This window comes from Pleurodeles waltl, chromosome 6, assembly GCF_031143425.1.
Source record: "Pleurodeles waltl isolate 20211129_DDA chromosome 6, aPleWal1.hap1.20221129, whole genome shotgun sequence".
In the NCBI taxonomy this organism is placed as follows: Eukaryota; Metazoa; Chordata; class Amphibia; order Caudata; family Salamandridae; genus Pleurodeles; species Pleurodeles waltl.
The window spans coordinates 643,369,974-643,389,599 of record NC_090445.1 but is presented as its reverse complement, the minus strand read 5'-3'; the positions used below and the strand labels follow the sequence as shown (position 1 = coordinate 643,389,599).

Sequence of the window (19,626 nt, the reverse complement as noted above, 5' to 3'; positions counted from 1 at the left end):
AATGTTACATCACTGTCGTTATCAAATGTCTGCCTACGCATGCCTGACCTGCCAAGCTCTCCTCTCTGTTCCCATGGTACTGGCATGTTGCAGTACATGCTATGCATCAATATTCAATGAAGCGGGCCATATTGCCAGGTGCTCAAACTCCAATGGACTCTTGGCAGTTCCTCTGCCCTCCGATCCCCAGTTTGAATTCCCAGTCTCCTGCGCCTGACCAAGTCTGTCTCATGCACGCCTGGCTAAGCTCAACATGTATTTTGATGGAGTGCTGTCCGTCCTGGGCTTTAACAGACTCACTCCGCGCTGGCCCTCGGGCCCCATAATATGTAAATGAGATGAGAGCGGACACTCACTATCCCCGAAGTGCTGGTACGAGGAGCTGCTGTTGGGAAGCTCACGGGATGTGCCTGTCACGCTCCGCCTTCTGGCTCGCCCGATCCCAGGACCGCTTTGACAGTTGATTTCTGAAAGAGACAAACATTACACACGGTTATACATGGGGTTTCCTGACCAGCGACAGGAGGCAAAATGTTTGGCTGCAAATATTTCATGATATCCCCCACGTTTACACAGGGCACCAGAGCTTGCGGGAGCCACACAGAGACGGGGCACCGACGGCTGTGGTGTTCCCTTTAGTGTTCTCGCCCATGAAACCTCCACTACCAAAGGGCATCTCTTGCCAACGTTGCCATCTACCCCGTTGCTTCTCAATCATCACATAATACCGATTATTTTCTCTGTCAACTCCGTCCCCTGGGTTTCCTTCTCTAGGTCTCAATCACACGTCTCTGCTTTCCTTTTTCGTCAACGCTAAGAAGCGGCTCCGAGCTGCCATACAGACTATTAATCAACCAAAGTGACAGGCCAAAATCTTCCATCATTTCCCCTCTCCCCTCATTACCTCTTTCATAATACCACGGCCTTTCAGGCACCTTCCTCACTCTTCTTCACTGTCACTCGTTCCTTTTTCTTGCTCGCTTCCCTTTCTTCGATTTCCTCCACGTCTCCGTTCCCTTCTTACTTCTCTCCCGGTCTCGTTCCCGCTCCCTTCACCCCTCTTTCTTTCCTATTATCCTCTGTTCTCCCCCCTCCCTCGTCGCCCTCTTTCCCTACCCACTTACCTCTCGCATCTTTTGTCCTTCCTTTTATCAAGATCCCTGCTTCCCTCTTTCATGCTCTCCCTCTCTTGCTCGCCCCCTTTTTCTCTGGGTCACTCCGGCCCCACCTCCCGCTCCATCATCTACTCTTCACTCTTGATCACTACTTGGAGGTCTGCTGTTTTTTCTCTCTTTTTCTATCTGCTCACTTCTCGGTTCTCCCCTTCCCTCCTTCCTCCCTCTCCTCCAGCGCTTCCAAGTGTCCCAAGCCTGGCAGACGCGTCATTAAAACAACAACACTCGCGGATAGTGCCGCGCGCCCCTTCTGCCCCGGGATGGTGGCTCCTCCGAGGAGGGTAGGACTCCACCTACAGATGATGTGTGATGCTCAGGCGCTTCTCTTCGTCCTCACCTGTGGTGATGCTGCATGTGTACGTGGTGGATTCATGGGCGCCGAAGCTCGCGCACTTGGGGCATACTAGGGTTATCACCCACTGTCTCCGAGAGCGGCCCTCCCGTAATATCCAAATGGCTTAGTCCGCTGAGAGAGGGGGTGGGGGACACATGCCCACACCTGTCAAATCCAGTGTTCGCCATATAGGGACAGGCAAGGTCGGAAACAACACCTCACCGGCATTCATCGGATAGAAATCATTTGTAAGACACAACGAGGAAATAGGTCTATTCATGAGTTCGACTTAGCGCCACACATCCCGTCCTAAGGGCACGTCACGTCACTCATCACTGAGAGAAACGTTTAAGATCGAAGCAAGATAAAGCAAGAATCGGATGCGGAAAATACAGAGCAACAAGCTGCACTGCTTAACCATAGTCAATAAACTCCTACCTTTGAATGTATCTCAGCAGGAACGATGCTGTCTTGGGGCGGGCACGAACGTATCACTGCTCAGTCCTCTCTGCCGCTTCTGAGTAGATCCCGCCAGCTATGAAATGAACCCACAGTTAGCGCCTCTTATGACTGCTGCTGACTAATGCTGGCGGCCTGGGACGGCCCTCCAGACACGCCCTCTGTCTCCTGAGCCGGAGCCCGCCTCCTCCAGGAAACTGACGGGAGATGAGCGCACAGTTCACCTGTTCCTCAGAGTCAGACATGTAAGTCCCATTGGGCTAAATGGGCTTCAGCCCCCGCGCCCCCATCGTGTGTCTAAGACCGGGCTGCTGCTCCTGCAGCTTCCAGGGCGCCACAGGCCTTTGGTGGGATTCAACGACAGCCTATTCTAAAATATTTCGTAGGTTATGAAGCTAGTGAAGTACATAAAACGCACAGAAACTGTCTCTGAGTGCAATGGGCCCGGGGAGGAGGGGACAAAAGTGGCTGAAAAAGAACCAGCAGCTTTTTTGTTCCAGTGTTATCTAAATACATATAAACTATAACACACCTTGAATGGAAATACAAAGCAATTTAAAGTAGTTGCTGGGAAATGCATTCTTTTATGGCATGAACGTTCAATTGATTAATGTGATCACTACAGATGTATAAATGGTATAGTTATAGAACCGAAATCTTGTTGGTGCATGGGAAATAGTGATGTGTGTGCAAAGGTTATACATATAAGAGAGACTACTTCAAAATGAAAAAAAAGACATTTAGTGGCAGATTTAACAAGTTTTCACACAAAATTAGCAGTAGCCAAAGTTGCTGCACACATTGTGTAATAGGGAGAGAGCAGGACAGCACCATATCTACAAATATGTAGTACTCCTGCTCTCTGTCCAAGTGCTGGTGCGCAAACTGGCTGGCTATTATCACACAGATCTTTGCACTATAGTACAAAGGTGGGTGTGCTGTCTAGCATACAAAAAGCTATGTCTATGTAAACTAGAAAATCTTTCTCTTGTATGTGTGCTGTATAGTGCAGCTGACATGGAAACTAGGAAACGTTTTAGAAAATAAAAACTTTTCTGCTTTTTAACGCTTACTTCAAGGTAGCAATCTTTTTTAGTGCAAAGCCCTGTCTATCATTGTGATTAGATCCAGTTTTGCGTCGGAAATCATGGGTGGTAGCAAGGGGAGTTATATTTTGCATTGCTAGTTTCCAGCACAAATACAAATTTTAAGGGGAAATTAAATCCCATTTCTAAACTTTGTGTCACTTTGTGTGTCTCAAGGTTTTAATAAATTCATCAAGTTTAGTGTGTAAGATAAAATTTGTGTAGTAATTTGCACACAGACTATATCTAGACCAAACATTTTCTCTATTGTTTCCAGGGGAATTTATACTTGCCTTTTGTAGATCTGTCGTCAGCATTCAATTACGTTGTCCATGATAAACTGTGGACCATTTTGGCAGATTTGGGGGTAGATCTCTCAATTATTCATCTTATAAGGGAGTTGTGATCTGGATGTAGATCTAAGGTCAGATATGGGGCAAGGAGAGAGTGTACCAAATCATTTAGTATAGTGAGAGGGGTACGACAAGGCTGCATATTAGCACCCTTTTCTATTCTCACCATACATAAAAGGTTTGGACAAAAAGTTAGTCAACAAGTGTAAAGATCTGCCCCAAATTGGGCACCGGCCAATCCTGGCCCACCTTTATACAGACAATGCCATCCTCATGGCATGGACTCCAATGGCCCCTTCAGCGACTTCTCCCAAGCTTTGTTAGTTACATGCAGAACTTAGGACTCACAGTCAATTGATCCAAAACTTTATTATGAAATGTGGTAGTAGGTCAGCTAAGTGCCGTGATATAAATATAAATGGTGTAAAAATTGGCACTACAGCAACCTTTTCATATTTGGGAATCCTTTTTGACAGGTAGGGTACCTAGTCACAGTATGTCAATGCCAGACAATTACAGCTTAAGAAAGCTAATATGGCTGTAAATAATTTTGTCAGATGGGTAGGGATGAATCCTCCCAACAAAATGTTCAAAATTTACAGAGCAAAATATGTGTCTATCTCCACATATGTGGCGGGTGTCCGCAGACACACCAGCTGTAGTGTGCTACAAATAGTGGAACACTAGTTTTTTAAATCTCTTTTATCTGTACCAAAAGGCACCTCATCATTTGTTTGTTATACAGAACTGGAGGTCATTTTTCTTACAGATTTAATAATGGTACAGCTAGTGCTTTTATGACAGAACATTTGGACATCAGAGTATGCTGGTCTAAATCGTGCCATCTTGAGGGATTGCTTGGATATGAGTCTTCCTCTGTAAACTCTGTGGTTAAGAATGTTTTTAACAAATTGCGTCACTCAGAATATTATGAGAAGCCAGAATTACTGGCTGCTTAAAGTAGGAAAGGCCTGAGCGCTTAGTACCTTACTCATCCAGCAGAACTTAGGCTGTCTGCAGAATTGCAGAAACCTAGGTGGTCATTACAACCCTGGCGCTCTGTGTTAAAGTGGCAGTAAAACCGCCAACAGGCCGGCAGAAAAAAAATGGAATTACGACCGTGGCGGAAACCGCCAACATAGACAGCCACTTTAACACTCCGACAGCCACGGCGGTACAAACAAACAGCATGGCGGTCACGCCAACAGACAGGTGGAGGACAATGTACCGCCCACAGTATCACAACCTACCAATCCGCCACCTTTTCCGGGGCAGATTCACCGCGAACAAAAACACAGCGGAAACAGGACTTCGAAGGGAAAACGCTCACCTCTACACACCCCACGAGGAATCCGGACGCCATGGAACCCGAGTTCCAGATCCTGCCAGCCCTTATCTTCTTGCTCCTCTACCAGGTGCACGAACGCCGGCGGCGAAGACCACGGTGAGTACTGCACCTACGACACAGGGGAGGGGGAGGGAAAAAACAGGGACACACACACGCAACACCCCACCCCCACCCTCACCCACTACACACATACTAATACAGCATGATACATTACAGTTACACCCCCAAGCTCCCCGGAAGAATGCAAAGACAAAAGGAAATGAGTGTAACCATTGTAATATATTAAAATCCAGTACGCAAAAATATATATAGACTATAAACAAATATATACACCAAGAATAGTAGTCCAGGTAGTGCTCCATTGAAGTCCGTGGAACACTGGGCCCACACAGCATGGGCGAGGCCCACACTCATTCCCCGAACATGACGGAGAGAACACTGCAGGGGCAACAGATAGCAATAAAACAGGCACCTCAGGGGGAAGGGAAAGGGGGGGCACCTGAGCCGGTTGAGTGCACAACGCCAAATCCATGAGGGGGCCACATGCCCACTGTTCAATCCTGGGGAGTGCAAAGCCACAGTCTCTCAAGTCTCTACAGTGGGTGGGTTGCCCACTGTTCCATCCTGGGGAGTGCAAAGCCACAGTCTCTCAAGTCTCTACAGCGGGTGGGTTGCCCAGTGTTCCATCCTGGGGAGTGCAAAGCCACAGTCTCTCAAGTGGATAACAGTCTCCACTGGTTCTGGAGGGGGCCTTGTGCCCAGAGTGCTTCATCCTGCCAAGGACTGAGGTAGTGGATGTGAATCTCTACTGGTTCTGGAGGGGGCCTTGTGCCCAGAGTGCTTCATCCTGCCAAGGACTGAGGTAGTGGATGTGAATCTCCACTGGTTCTGGAGGGGGCCTTGTGCCCAGAGTGCTTCATCCTGTCAAGGACTGAGGTAGTGGATGCCTTACTCCACTGGTTCTGGAGGGGGCCTTGTGCCCAGAGTGCTTCATCCTGCAGAGGACTGAGGTAGTGGAGTGCTTCATCCTGCCAAGGACTGAGGTAGTGGATGTGAATCTCCACTGGTTCTGGAGGGGGCCTTGTGCCCAGAGTGCTTCATCCTGCCAAGGACTGAGGTAGTGGATGTGAATCTCCACTGGTTCTGGAGGGGGCCTTGTGCCCAGAGTGCTTCATCCTGCTCGTGACGGACTCAGTAGCGTCAGTGCCCTTGGCGCTCATGGGCCAGCGGTGCTTGTTGCGGCGGTGTCCTTGGCAGCGGTGCTTGTGGCGGCAGTGTCCTGTTCAGCAGTGCTTGTGGCAGCGGTGTCCTTGGAGGCGGTGCTTGTGGCGGCAGTGTCCTGTTCAGCGGTGCTTGTGGCTGCAGTGTCCTGTTCAGCGGTGCTTGTGGCGGCAGTGTCCTGTTTAGCGGTGCTTGTGGCAGCAGTGTCCTGTTCAGCGGTGCTTGTGGCGGCAGTGTCCTGTTTAGCAGTGCTTGTGGCGGCGGGGTCCTTGGCAGTGACTCAGCTGCTGGCGGTCCTGTCTGGCCCAGCGGGGCTGGTGCTGGCAGTCTCTTATGGCCCCAGCGGGGCTGGTGCTGATGGTCCCTTATGGCCCAGCGGGGCTGTTGCTGGTGGTCCTGTCCTGGCCAGCTAGGCTGGTGCTGGCGGTGGCCTCCTGTGCAGAAGGGCTGGTGCTGGCGGTGGCCTCCTGGGCAGCGGGGATGATGGCGGTGGCCTCCTGTGCAGCAGGGCTGGTGCTGGCGGTGGCCTCCTGGGCAGCGGGGATGATGGCGGTGGCCTCCTGGGCAGCAGGGCTGGTGCTGGCGGTGGCCTCCTGGGCAGTGGGGATGATGACGGTGGCCTCCTGGGCAGCGGGGATGATGGCGTTCTTCTCCGCCGTGCTGCTCTTCCCAGACTTGCTGAGTTTCTTGTGCCCCTTCCCCACCTTGGAAGGTGTCGCAGCAGACTCCACACTCCCACCTGTACCCCTGGGAGCAGCTTTGGTGGCTGGAGTCTTCCCCCTCTCACACCGGGCACTGGCAAATTTTGATGCTTGACAAATGGAGGACTGTCCGTGCTGTGGCTCTGTGCCACACTGGGTGCCCTGCTGCCCGGTGCACTCCAGATTCCGGTGACTACAGGCACCACTGGTCCCGGAGATGTTGTGGCTGAGGTGCTAGGTTGGGACCTGGAGAGTTGGGCCCTAGGAGACTGACGGGGTGGGAGAGGTGAGGGAAAAAGGTCAAGGGTGGACAGGAAAAGTTTCTTGTGAACACTGGGACGGGTAGCTGGAGGGGGTTTGGGAGTGGAGGAAGAGGTTGTGGTTGTAGGAGGTGTTCGTTTGGTGACTTTGGGTGAAGGTGCATGCGCTGTAGGCTGTCGTGAGGTGGATGGCTGTAGGGTGGGTGTGTGGCTGCGTTTGTGTATCTTGGGATGGGGCGTCACAGACACACTGGGAGAGGACACAGGGGACGTGTGACTGCACGTGAGCAGGGTGTGGTGGTGCGTGTGCTGTGATGGAAGTAGTGGCTGTAGATGTAGTGCATGCAGGTGTGAGTGGAGACGAGACTGGGAGGGAGGAGGGAGACGAGGAGGAGGGGGACACAGTGGAGGCAGTGGATGTTGGTGTGCCTGCATGTGTGTGATGCTTGCATGAGTGCCTGTGGGATGTGTGGTGCTTATGTTTGCCTGAGCTTCCCTTGTGTGTTGACGTGTGTGCATGCTGGTCTGAAGGTGTTCTTGGGATAGGCTGAGGTAGAGGGGATTGGGTCTGGGTGGAGGAAGTTGGAGGGGGGAGGCTAGAGACAGGGACAATAGCTGCCATCAGTGCTGAGGCCAGAGTCTGAAAAGCTCGCTGAAGGGCCGCCTGACCAGAATGAATGCCCTCCAGGAATGCATTTGTTTGTTGCATCTGCCTTTCTACAACCTGGATGGCATTCAAATAGGTAGACTGCCCAACAGTGAGGGACCTGAGGAGGTCAATGGCCTCCTCACTGAGGGCAGCAGGGGTGACTGGGGCAGGGCCTGAGGTGCCTGGGGCAAAGGTGATGCCCACCCTCCTGGGTGAGCGGGCACAGGGCAAAGGCTGAGGGGCTGCTGGGAGGGCGGTGCTAGTAGGGGGGGTGGCGGCTGTACCTGTAGATGCGGGGGGCACAGATGTGGCTGCCACCACAAGGGAGCTCCCATCAGAGGACGAGTCCGTATCACTGGTGTCAGCTCCTGTCCCCGCCGTGGAGCTCCCCTCCGTCCCACTGGTGAATTCCAAGTCTGTAGTGTTGCCCTCCAGGGCCATGTGGGATGCAGCTCCCTCCTGCTCCGGTGCCACTGCTCCTCCGCCTGATGATGCTAATGCACACAAGAACAGGGAGACCACAAAAAGGGGGAGAGACGACAGGAGAAAGACATGTTGAGTGCATGCATTACCGCTAGTGTTGGCGGACACGACAGACACAGAAGCCCCCTGCACTATACCGCACACTTGGGTTCCACTGGTCAATCCCTCGGACATGGCCTACAAGGCTATGGCTCACATCTGCACACATGGATGTCACAGGAGCCTGACTAGGTGTACTTGGTACTGTACACAGGTGGGTGGGGTGCCACAGGGTCTGCCAGAACAAGGGGACCTAACTAGCGCACTCGCCTTGGCCTAGGGAAACCCACAGGCCACCTCCCACACCCAGACACCTCCACTGTGCGCAAAATCAGCAGAATGAGAGTGTACTCACCCCCTTGTGGCTGCTGTGATGCCCTCAAGCGCCCATCCAACTACGGGTACGCCACCGCCAGGATCCTGAACCTCAGGAGGGTCATGGTGCGAGGGGCACCCCTCCCATGTTGGGAGCCCATCCCCAGCTGGGCCTCCGCCATCTTCTTGCTCCAGCGGCGAATGTCCTCCCATCTCTTACGGCAGTGGGTGCTCCAGCTGTGTTAGACCCCCAGGGTGCGGACGTCCTTGGCGATGGCACGCCACATATCCTTCTTCTGGTGGGCGCTGACTTACATGAATTGTACAGGGGAAAAAGAAAAATTATTACCAACTGCACCATCACAGTCATTGGCCCCCATCTCTACCCTTGCCATGTGGCACATGCACTCACCGTCGTTTCATGCACGCCTCAATCCCCCCCCATCTTTCATCCACCCCACTCCACACAGGCATAGCCCATACAGCATGTTCCCAGTGTACTTACCTGTTTGTCTGGAGGACTGTAGAGTAGCGTGTACTGGGGGAGGACCCCATCCACAAGTTTCTCCAACTCCTCCGATGTGAAGGCAGGGGCCCTTTCCCCAGACGCTCGAGCCATTGTCTCTTCCAGACCGAGTTCACAGCAGCACTTGTAGTGTAGGTCCTCTCCTGTCGAAGATCAGGTATCGAGTTATTGAACAGATAGAAAATGTCGGTCACGTCCGCGGTGGTGCGTACCGTCACTGCCGGCGTACATCGTCATTGGCTCCTGGGACCCATAGGGTCCAATGTTAACCAATGCAGAATTGAGCCACGGTCTTCGACCGCCTACCGCGACGGTGTACAACGCCAGCGCAGTTACCTCACATTCCATTGTCCCACTTTACAGGTCAGGCAGCCGCCATTTCAGGGGCCCACATGGCTTAATTCTTAACTGCGTCGCACATACCTAGGCCTTGCCTCAACACTCATACAGGCCAAATTTTGGATTATGATTCGTGTTCTGTGTAAGCTGTGTTTACATACCTCTGAGTTGGTTGACTTTGTGCTCGCTGTTGTCCTTGATAGGTATCGTCCGCTGGGACATGTGAGGAAATGGCAGCATCCTCCGGTGTACAGACCGCTGGTGGACCTGTTGACAATGGAGGAAAGACATGTGATCATCACCTACAGGCACAGTCGTGCCACAATCCTGGAACTGTGTTCCCAGCTGGAGCCAGACCTGATGTCAGCTATCCGCCATCCCACAGGAATCCCCCCTCTAGTGCAGGTGCTGTCAGTACTCCATTTCCTTGCAAGTGGGTCATTGCAAACAACAGTGGCCATAGCATCAGGGATGTCCAAGCCTATGTTTTCCAACATGTTGTCCAGAGTGTTGTTCCCCCTGCTGAAACACATGCGGAGCTACATCGTTTTCCCTCAGGTGGAGGATTTGCCTACAGTGAAAGGTGACTTCTATGCCCTAGGACATATCCCAAACATCATAGGTGCCATTGATGGGACACATGTGGTTTTGGTACCCCCCGCAGGAGTGAACAGGTGTACAGAAACCGGAAGAGTTATCATTCCATGAATGTGCAAATGGTGTGTTTGGCAGACCAGTACATCTCCCATGTGAATGCCAAATCGCTGGGTCTCCTGAAACTTGGCCAGTACCGTTGCCATCGTCTCCTGGGAATGGTGGTAGGCTCCCATGATGTTTGAGAGGGCCTTGTGGAGAGTGGATTCCCTGGGCCTGACCTCCCCATGTCGCACAGCAGCCCTCCCAGTTCCCCTGTGTTCCTGTGCCTCCGTCCCCTGGACCGTGTGCCCACTGCCACTGCCCCTAGGTCCCTGTTGTTGTTGGGGTGGTGGGTTAGCCTGGGTTCCCTGTAGTGGTGGACACACTGCTGCTTGACGTGTCCTGGGGACAGAGGTATGGGACCCCTGGGTGGGTGCTGTGCTGGTGTTTCCAGAGGGGGGAAGCTCTGTGGTGCCCTGTGCCTGTGTCAGGGGAACCGACTGTCCAGAGGTCTCAGATGGGCCGGGCTGGTCATCTAGATCCAGATGGCCAGAGCTGCTGTCATCACTGCAGGCCTCTTCTGTTGGTGGTGTGGACATGTGTGGACCCTCCTGTCCGGTGACGTTGGGTAGGGGTCCTGCAGGGGTATAAAAGGATGTTTATTACATCTGTGTGTGCCATGGTGTGCAATGGGTGGGTGACCCTGTACCCCAGTGCTTGCATTCCTGTGTGGGTCCTTGTGTGATGGTGGTTTGGGGGGTGTTTGGGTATGTGCAGTGGCCATGCTTTGGTGATGGGTGTCCATGCTTTGTTGTTGCATGCAGGGCTTGGTGTTAGGATGTGTGGTTTGTGATGTTGGGACATTTGCGAGGAGTTGGAGTGATGGGGGTGAGGGTGAGGGTGGGGGTATGTGATAGTATGCAAGTAGGGTGGGGGATGTAATAGTTAAGATTTGACTTACCAGAGTCCATTCCTCCATCTACTCCTGCGAGGCCCTCAGGATGCAGAATCGCCAAGACTTGCTCCTCCCATGTTGTTAGTTGTGGGGGAGGAGGTGGGGGTCCGCCGCCAGTCCTCTGTACCGCGATGTGGTGTCTTGAGACCACGGAACGCACCTTCCCCCGTAGGTCGTTCCACCTCTTCCTGATGTCATCCCTATTTCTTGGGTGCTGTCCCACTGCATTGACCCTGTCCACTATTCTTCGACATAGCTCCATCTTCCTAGCTATGGAGGTGTGCTGCACCTGTGATCCGAATAGCTGTGGCTCTACCCGGACAATTTCCTCCACCATGACCCTGAGCTCCTCCTCAGAGAACCTGGGGTGTCTTTGCCGTGCCATGGGGTGGTGTGGATGATGTGTGGGGTGGTGTGTGTAGTGATAAGTGGGGTGATATTTAGTGGTGTGTTGGTTGAATGACCGCCGCATGGATTCATGTGTCGTGATAGTGTGGGCGTATTTCTGTTGGCGTGACGGTGGAGGTTTTGTTTTTGCCAGTTTATCACTGACCTTTGGTGTGGCGGACTTGTGTGGGTGTCTGAATTTTGGCGGATTCTGAGCAGTGGGCCATAATGACCTTGTGTGAGAAAGTAGCCTCTTTCTAGCCTTGTTACCCCCACTTTTGGCCTGTTTGTGAGTATATGTCAGGGTGTTTTCACTGTCTCACTGGGATCCTGCTAGCCAGGGCCCAGTGCTCATAGTGAAAACCCTATGTTTTCAGTAAGTTTGTTATGTGTCACTGGGACCCTGCTAGCCAGGACCCCACTGCTCATAAGCCTGTGGCCTATATGTATGTGTTCCCTGTGTGATGCCTAACAGTCTCACTGAGGCTCTGCTAACCAGAACCTCAGTGGTTATGCTCTCTCTGCTTTCTAAATTGTCACTAACAGGCTAGTGACCAATTTCACCAATTCACATTGGCATACTGGAACACCCTTATAATTCCCTAGTATATGGTACTGAGGTACCCAGGGTATTGGGGTTCCAGGAGATCCCTATGGGCTGCAGCATTTCTTTTGCCACCCATAGGGAGCTTTGACAATACTTACACAGGCCTGCCACTGCAGCCTGAGTGAAATAACGTCCACGTTATTTCACAGCCATTTACCACTGCACTTAAGTAACTTACAAGTCACCTATATGTCTAACCTTCACCTGGTGAAGGTTGGGTGCTAAGTTACTTAGTGTGTGGGCACCCTGGCACTAGCCAAGGTGCCCCCACATCATTCAGGGCAAATTCCCCGGACTTTGTGAGTGCGGGGACACCATTACACGCTTACACTGTACATAGGTCACTACCTATGTACAGCGTCACAATGGTAACTCCGAACATGGCCATGTAACATGTCTAAGATCATGGAATTGTCTCCCCAATGCCATTCTGGCATTGGGGAGACAATTCCATGATCCCCTGAGTCTCTAGCACAGACCCGGGTACTGCCAAACTACCTTTCCCGGGGTTTCACTGCAGCTGCTGCTGCCAACCCCTCAGACAGGTTTCTGCCTTCCTGGGGTCCAGCCAGGCCTGGCCCAGGAAGGCAGAACAAAGGACTTCCTCAGAGAGAGGGTGTTACACCCTCTCCCTTTGGAAAAAGGTGTGAGGGCTGGGGAGGAGTAGCCTCCCCCAGCTTCTGGAAATGCATTGATGGGCACAGATGGTGCCCATCTCTGCATAAGCCAGTCTACACCGGTTCAGGGATCCCCCAGCCCTGCTCTGGTGCGAAACTGGACAAAGGAAAGGGGAGTGACCACTCCCCTGACCTGCACCTCCCAGGGAAGGTGCCCAGAGCTCCTCCAGTGTGCTCCAGACCTCTGCCATCTTGGAAACAGAGGTGCTGCTGGCACACTGGACTGCTCTGAGTGGCCAGTGCCAGCAGGTGACGTCAGAGACTCCTTCTGATAGGCTCTTAACTGTGTTGCTAGCCTATCCTCCTTCCTAGGTAGCCAAACCTCCTTTCCTGGCTATTTAGGGTCTCTGCTTTGGGGAATTCTTTAGATAACGAATGCAAGAGCTCATCAGAGTTCCTCTACATCTCTCTCTTCACCTTCTGCCAAAGGATCGACCACTGACTGCTCAGGACGCCTGCAAAACCGCAACAAAGTAGCAAAGACGACTACTGCAACCTTGTATCGCTGATCCTGCTGCCTTCTCGACTGTTTCCTGGTGGAGCATGCTCTGGGGGTAGCCTGCCTCCTCTCTGCACTAGGAGCTCTGAAGAAATCTCCTGTGAGACGACGGAATCCTCCCCCTGCAACCGCAGGCAACAAAAAGACTGCATCACCGGTCCTCTGGGTCCCCTCTCAGCACGACGAGCGTGGTTCCTGGAACTCAGCAACTCTGTCCAAGTGACTCCCACAGTCCAGTGACTCTTCAGTGACTCCCACAGTCCAGTGACTCTTCAGTCCATGTTTGGTGGAGGTAAGTCCTTGCCTCCCCACGCTAGACTGCATTGCTGGGTACCGCGTGATTTGCAGCTGCTCCGGCTCCTGTGCACTCTTCCAGGATTTCCTTCGTGCACAGCCAAGCCTGGGTCCCCGACACTCTAACCTGCAGTGCACAACCTCCTGAGTTGTCCTCTGGTGTCGTGGGACTCCCTTTTGTGTCTTCTGGTGTGCTCCGGTTCACTCTTCTTCCAAGTGCCTGCTCTGGTACTTCTGCAGGTGCTGCCTGCTTCTGTGAGGGCTCCCTGACTTGCTGGGCGCCCCCTCTGTCTCCTCATCCAAGTGGCGACATCCTGGTCCCTCCTGGGCCACAGCAGCATCCAAAAACCCTAACCGCGACCCTTGCAGCTAGCAAGGCTTTTTTGCGGTCTTTCTGCGTGGGAACAACTCTGCAAGCTTTTTCAGGACGGGGGACATCCATCCTCCAAAGGGGAAGTTTCTAGCCCTCTTCGTTCTTGCAGAATCCACAGCTTCTACCATCCGGTGGCAGCTTCTTTGCACCCTCAGCTGGCATTTCCTGGGCATCTGCCCATTGTCGCGACTCTTGGACTTGGTCCCCTTGTTCCACAGGTACTCTCGTCCGGAAATCCACTTTGGTTGCTTTGCTGGTGTTGGTCTTCCTTGCAGAATTCCCCTATCACGACTTCTGTGCTCTCTGGGGAATATAGGTGCACTTTACACCTACTTTTCAGGGTCTTGGGGTGGGCTATTTTTCTAATCCTCACTGTTTTCTTACAGCCCCAGCGACCCTCTGCAAGCTCACATAGGTTTGGGGTCCATTCGTGGTTCGCATTCCACTTTTGGAGTATATGGTTTGTGTTGCCCCTATACCTATGTGCTCCTATTGCAATCTACTGTAACTTTACATTGCTTGCATTACTTCCTTTTGCTATTACTGCATATTTTTGGTATTGTGTACATATATCTTGTGTATATTTGGCATCATCATACTGAGGATACTCACTGAGATACTTTTGGCATATTGTCATAAAAATAAAGTACCTTTATTTTTAGTATATCTGTGTATTGTGTTTTCTTATGATATTGTGCATATGACACCAGTGGTATAGTAGGAGCTTTGCATGTCTCCTAGTTCAGCCTAAGCTGCTCTGCTATAGCTACCGTCTATCAGCCTAAGCTGCTAGAAACACCTCTTCTACACTAATAAGGGATAACTGGACCTGGTACAGAGTGTAAGTAGCCCTTGGTACCCACTACAAGCCAGGCCTGCCTCCTACACCGTGGTGGAATTCCGCTGCCGCAGCGGTGTGTTGGCGGTCTTCTGCACGGCGGTAAATGGCTTTTGCCACCAATGTTGTAATGAGGGCCCTAGTGTCTTGATGAACCAACTCATGTTGACTATGGATGGTATGCAGCCCTACTTGAAGTCTATAATGAATATTAGGCACTGGTTCGTCCTTACTCACCTGAGATTGGATACGTTCTATCGTTTGATTAGCTTCCCTGATATGAATGATTGGTCTGTGACAGTAATAAGCTGCCCCTGTGATTCTGTATCATCACAAAGTATAATGCACGTCATCCTGTTCTACAAGTTGTATGTTAACCAGAGGAAATGTTACATGATGCCTCTATTAAGATGTCTTAATTTACACCAATGTTGTCGGGCTCATTTATCTTTTCAATCCCTTCCGACCACTGAAGTATGCTGTGGCTTGTCAAATTCTTTGTGTGCTAATATCAGAAAGAGATTAAAGTGATTGTATGTGAATATAATTGGAATAGGAAATGACCAATTGCTAGTTGAATAATGAACAATGACTTGTAGATAATAATATGTATCTATCTGCACTGCATTTTAGAATTTGTTTTTATGATTATTTTTGAATGAACTGTATCAATTTCTTATTGCTTGTGTTTTTGTGATTTTTTGAAAATAATCGAATAAAGCAGTATTTATTATTAATAATAATGTTTCCAGTAAAAGGACACACTCCATAACTCAGCTCACAACACCCTTACATTACCTATCAAAAAAATAAATTGTCACCTTGAAGTCTCAAATTTCTGCATCATTTAAAAACATGTACTAGCTCCCAAGCAGCCTTTAGATTTGCAGAACAACCCATTTTTGCAGTATTAGACACCCTGGCAAGAAGGCTTGTTTCTTCTTTCTCTTCCTGCCTCTACCTTGGCACCAAATAACAGGAGGCCCCTTGCCTTCCAATTCAAAGGCGCCTGGAGGTCTGCATTATCCATTTTGGAATGTTTGTGTTCTTAACATGTATGGGAACTCTTACTGTAAAACAAAAAAATTGGGAACATCATTCGACCCCTGAGCTTACCTCGAAGCCATTTACACCTTAGGTCACCCACAAGCCATCTACAGCTGGAGGAGGCTTTGTTTGTTTTTTCATTGCTTCTTGTGCCTCATGGTTTTGAATGGTGTAACTTTCTCTCAGATCCTGATTCAAATACAAAGTGCCAAGTGCAAAATACCTCATTACAAAATATTCATCATATTCATCATACAAAGTTCTTTGTTCCATAATAACACTTAATTCATCCTACATTTCTTACAATAATTAAAAACCTTTTAAAAACATGATTACATAATCACATATCCCATTCGCCTCACGCAGCAACACACACATCCTTTATACAAGCTCAAACACCTATAAGCAAACAGTCCCCAGATCTAATCCTTTGTGACCTAGCATAGAGACAGTCGTTCTTTCTTCTGTAACTGTTACATCCCAACTGGGTGACTAAAGACCCAATCACAGCCAATACACATTTCATTGGATATATTTGTTCCCAATCACCTTCTTCAGGGTTTTAAGAGGTTCTCCTCATTCCTATTGGAGGTAAGGGGTTGTGCTGAATATAATATAAACATTCTTAATATTAAGGAGGAACCAAGATTTGGTGTACAACATTATAATCATACAGTAATCTGCAAGATAGAATTAAGAAAACAGAGATAGGAGAAGATGTCAACATTTTACCCAATATGGGAGTGGTCTTAGTTCCCTTCTCCTTCAGTAATCACGTAGCCCCCCTTTACTTTAGCCACCAGTGATCTGACAACTTTTTGCATGCAGATATTGAGAAGCCAATGGACAGTCAGTAGGTCTGCCAAGAACAATTAGCCAATGGCCTAAACTACTCAGACAGAGGAACGTTCCCCCAGTTTAGAGATCCCACCTTGCGTGGATGGGACTTGTGTGATGTGAGGGCACCCATGGAAGCAGCACCCCTTCAGAGCACTGCAAGCTTGCTGAATGGGCCCCATATTTAAATCACACACTCAGCAAACTTCTCTGTACTAAGAAGCTAAACTCTCAAGCAGGAGTTTGATCATCAGTACAAAACACAGATGGCCAGACATGCAGGGAGCTGTCCGTCTGTGTGTCACTGTCAATTGACATTTTCCTTGCCCATATCCACCATACCTTGGGCAGGGAAAATTAGTGATAGCATTCGCATCCCCCAGTAGGTTAAGGCAACCATCATTTTGACTTGTCAGCCCCTTACAGGTGGGCCTCTAGGGCAGAGGTTTACCTTAGCAAATCCAACAGCGGATTTACCAGTGTAAAAATAGCTTTTCAGCCAACTTTGAATAGGGTAGGAAAATGGAAGGTTTAGTGAGATAGAAACAACATAAAGTTATTGTGGTACTCCCCCTCCACCAAACTGTACATAGGGTCTATATTTTCAGCACTGTCTTTGCTCCTGTTGCTTTGGAACTGCTGACATGCACTATTAATGACCAAAAATTATCCGATAAACAGCAAAGCATCCTTCTTTAGAGAGTAGGAGAGGCTGGATACATTTGAGATCAATTAAAGAGAAAAAGGAATGCAACCCCTCCACTTTTACATATAAAAATGCACAATTTTCCATTTAGCAAAACACAGACATATGTACACAAACACACCTATAGCAGACTTTGAATGCACTGCATAAAAATACCATCTCCTGCATTATACATTGCCACTTACTGCTTCTCAGACGTCTTTTATTTTACATCTTATTTCTTAGGTCCCCGACTCCTCAATGGCTCTTTTCCAGGCAGTCTCTACTCTCAATAGTTCACCATGTACCAACATGGCTGCCTCCCCAGTTTGTTTGTGATAATTTGGCCTCCTTTTCTATGAGAAGATCAAGGCCATTTATGATTGTATGCCCAGCTACCGGGTTCAACCTGTCTCTTGCAGCACGATTACAAGCCCTTCCCCTTTTTTGTCGGCCCTCTCACAGCTCCCTGTAATAATATCCTTGTGACGAAAGGAGGCCTGGAAACTTGAGTAAGAGAGGTAACTTCTTTAATGAAGTGGAAAAACTCCAGCCACAGCGGAGCAGAAGTGTCAAACTAGCAACTGTCTTCACAGCTTCTCTTGAATAATAATAATTCCAAATGGAACACACCACTAAAGTGTTAAGTGCGTACAAACACAGGACAAACCAATGATGAAATAAGGATGACAAAGCCACATACTCCCTTTCCAAATGACAAAAAATAATTTACAAAGATAACATTGTAAAATGAATACGTACAAAGATGACCATGAAGCAATATTGCACACAAACCTTGATTATGGACATTAATTCAATTACAATTCCAAATTTGTCCATTGTCCAATTTAGCAGCATTCCAAAAAACATTTGATCACCCTATAAGGTTTTCTAAAATGTGAGAAATCATTCAGGTTCTTTCCTTTTTATGTTGCAGCTGGAGCTCTCTAGATTGCCCTCTTCTTACCAGATTGTCAATGTTAAAAGACTCCTTGCAATAAGTGCCAGTCCAAGGAGAATACTCTTCAGACTAAGGCTTCCGTTCCCTAAATAATACAAGTGGAATCACTCTTGTAGTGGTATGGGGGTACTCTATACTTCACCATTTCCACCATCCTAATCCCTTTATACTTAGAAATCTGAATGTTTTTTTTCAAAGTCATGTTAAACCTCTCCACTATCCTATTGGTTTCAGGATGGTACAGGCTGCATTTCTTATGTTTGATTCCCCTTTCCTCTAAACATCTTTCCATCTCTTTGGAGGTCAAGTGTACTCCATTGTTGATGAGCATACACTTGGGACTTCCATCTCTAAGGAACACCCCTGTCAGAAACTTAATAACTGACGAAGTGGTGACTTTGTTAACAATACTCACTTCAGGCCATCTAGAAAGCATGTCCATTAACACCTGCAAATTCTTAGAAGATCTACTCACACTTAGAGGTCCTAGAATATCTAGAGCTACTTCATCCCATACTTCTGTGGGTATCTTGTGACATATCACCAGAGTAGTCCTAGCTTTGTGACTCAATCTACATTCAGAACAATCTCTAACTAACCTCTCAACTTGGATATCCTTTCCAGACCACTAATAAGTGCATCTTAATCTTTCCTTAGTTTTGTTTATACCTTGGTGACCCTCATGGGCAAGGCACACTAAGCGATCTCTTAACTCTAGAGGCAGAGCATGTCTTCTTCCCCTCAGTAAGAGGTCATTATTGACAAGCAACTTATCCAAAATGTTTTGAAATACTGACACATTCCCCTCTCTAACACTCTTCTTCTTGTCTTTGATCACAGCTTCACATACTTGCTTAAAAGCAGCATCCTAACTATTCATTCTTAATCACACAACCAACCATTAGTGATGGCACAGACTTTGTGCTCCTCTTCCTTCAGTTGCTTAAATGTGTTTTTTCCTTAAATAAATGAAAGGCAAGAGGTGTCTGGCAAAGTAGGAACAGTCTGTGTAATTAAACACAACAGGCGGAAGAGCGTAGTACAGAGTCGGGGTCTGACGACTGTCACTCAAAGTTACAGCGTGTTGAATATCTTTTTATACATTGTCTTCAAGTGCAATAAAACAATATAATACATTCTTTAAAAAAAGGAATCCGAGCCTAGTCACAAGGCCATAAATCCAATCATCTCATAAAGTGTGCAGCTAAACCTTGCATGGACATAGTATTGGCCAGTAGGTACCATGTCCAGATGTCCGGCTTGGGGAGCACATGAACACTTCCTGTAGTGTGTGTGCTTTGTTCTGATTGGTTGTGTGTTCCTAACCTCATGTGACATCTAACTTTATGGTATTTTGGCAAAGCATGTATCTGGCCAAATATGTATTATCGGGGGCAATTTCCTAGGACCTTTGTGGTGCTGCTGCCTATCTGGAGAATCGATCTGGGCTTTCCTGTTTTGTGCGCTTGTCTATGGGATATGCGTCACCCCACCTGTGATCTGTCAATCAGCTGTTTCAATCATGGGACGCAGGCCTACTTGA

At 49.1% G+C, this 19,626-nt stretch overlaps 1 protein-coding gene across 1 annotated transcript in view; it reads right to left on the bottom strand.

The window, feature by feature from the left end:
- The window catches only part of LOC138300093 (cyclin-dependent kinase inhibitor 1-like), a 43,055-nt gene extending 40,994 nt beyond the window's left edge, over positions 1–2,061 (bottom strand). The window contains exons 1-2 of the mRNA XM_069238984.1: positions 1,948–2,061; positions 357–467 (exon numbers count right to left, since the gene is read on the bottom strand). Of these exons, the coding sequence (XP_069095085.1) occupies position 357 (1 nt within the window). The 5' untranslated portion in view covers positions 358–467; positions 1,948–2,061. The remainder of the gene's footprint in view (positions 1–356; positions 468–1,947) is intronic.
- Between the last annotated feature and the right edge of the window lie 17,565 nt (positions 2,062–19,626).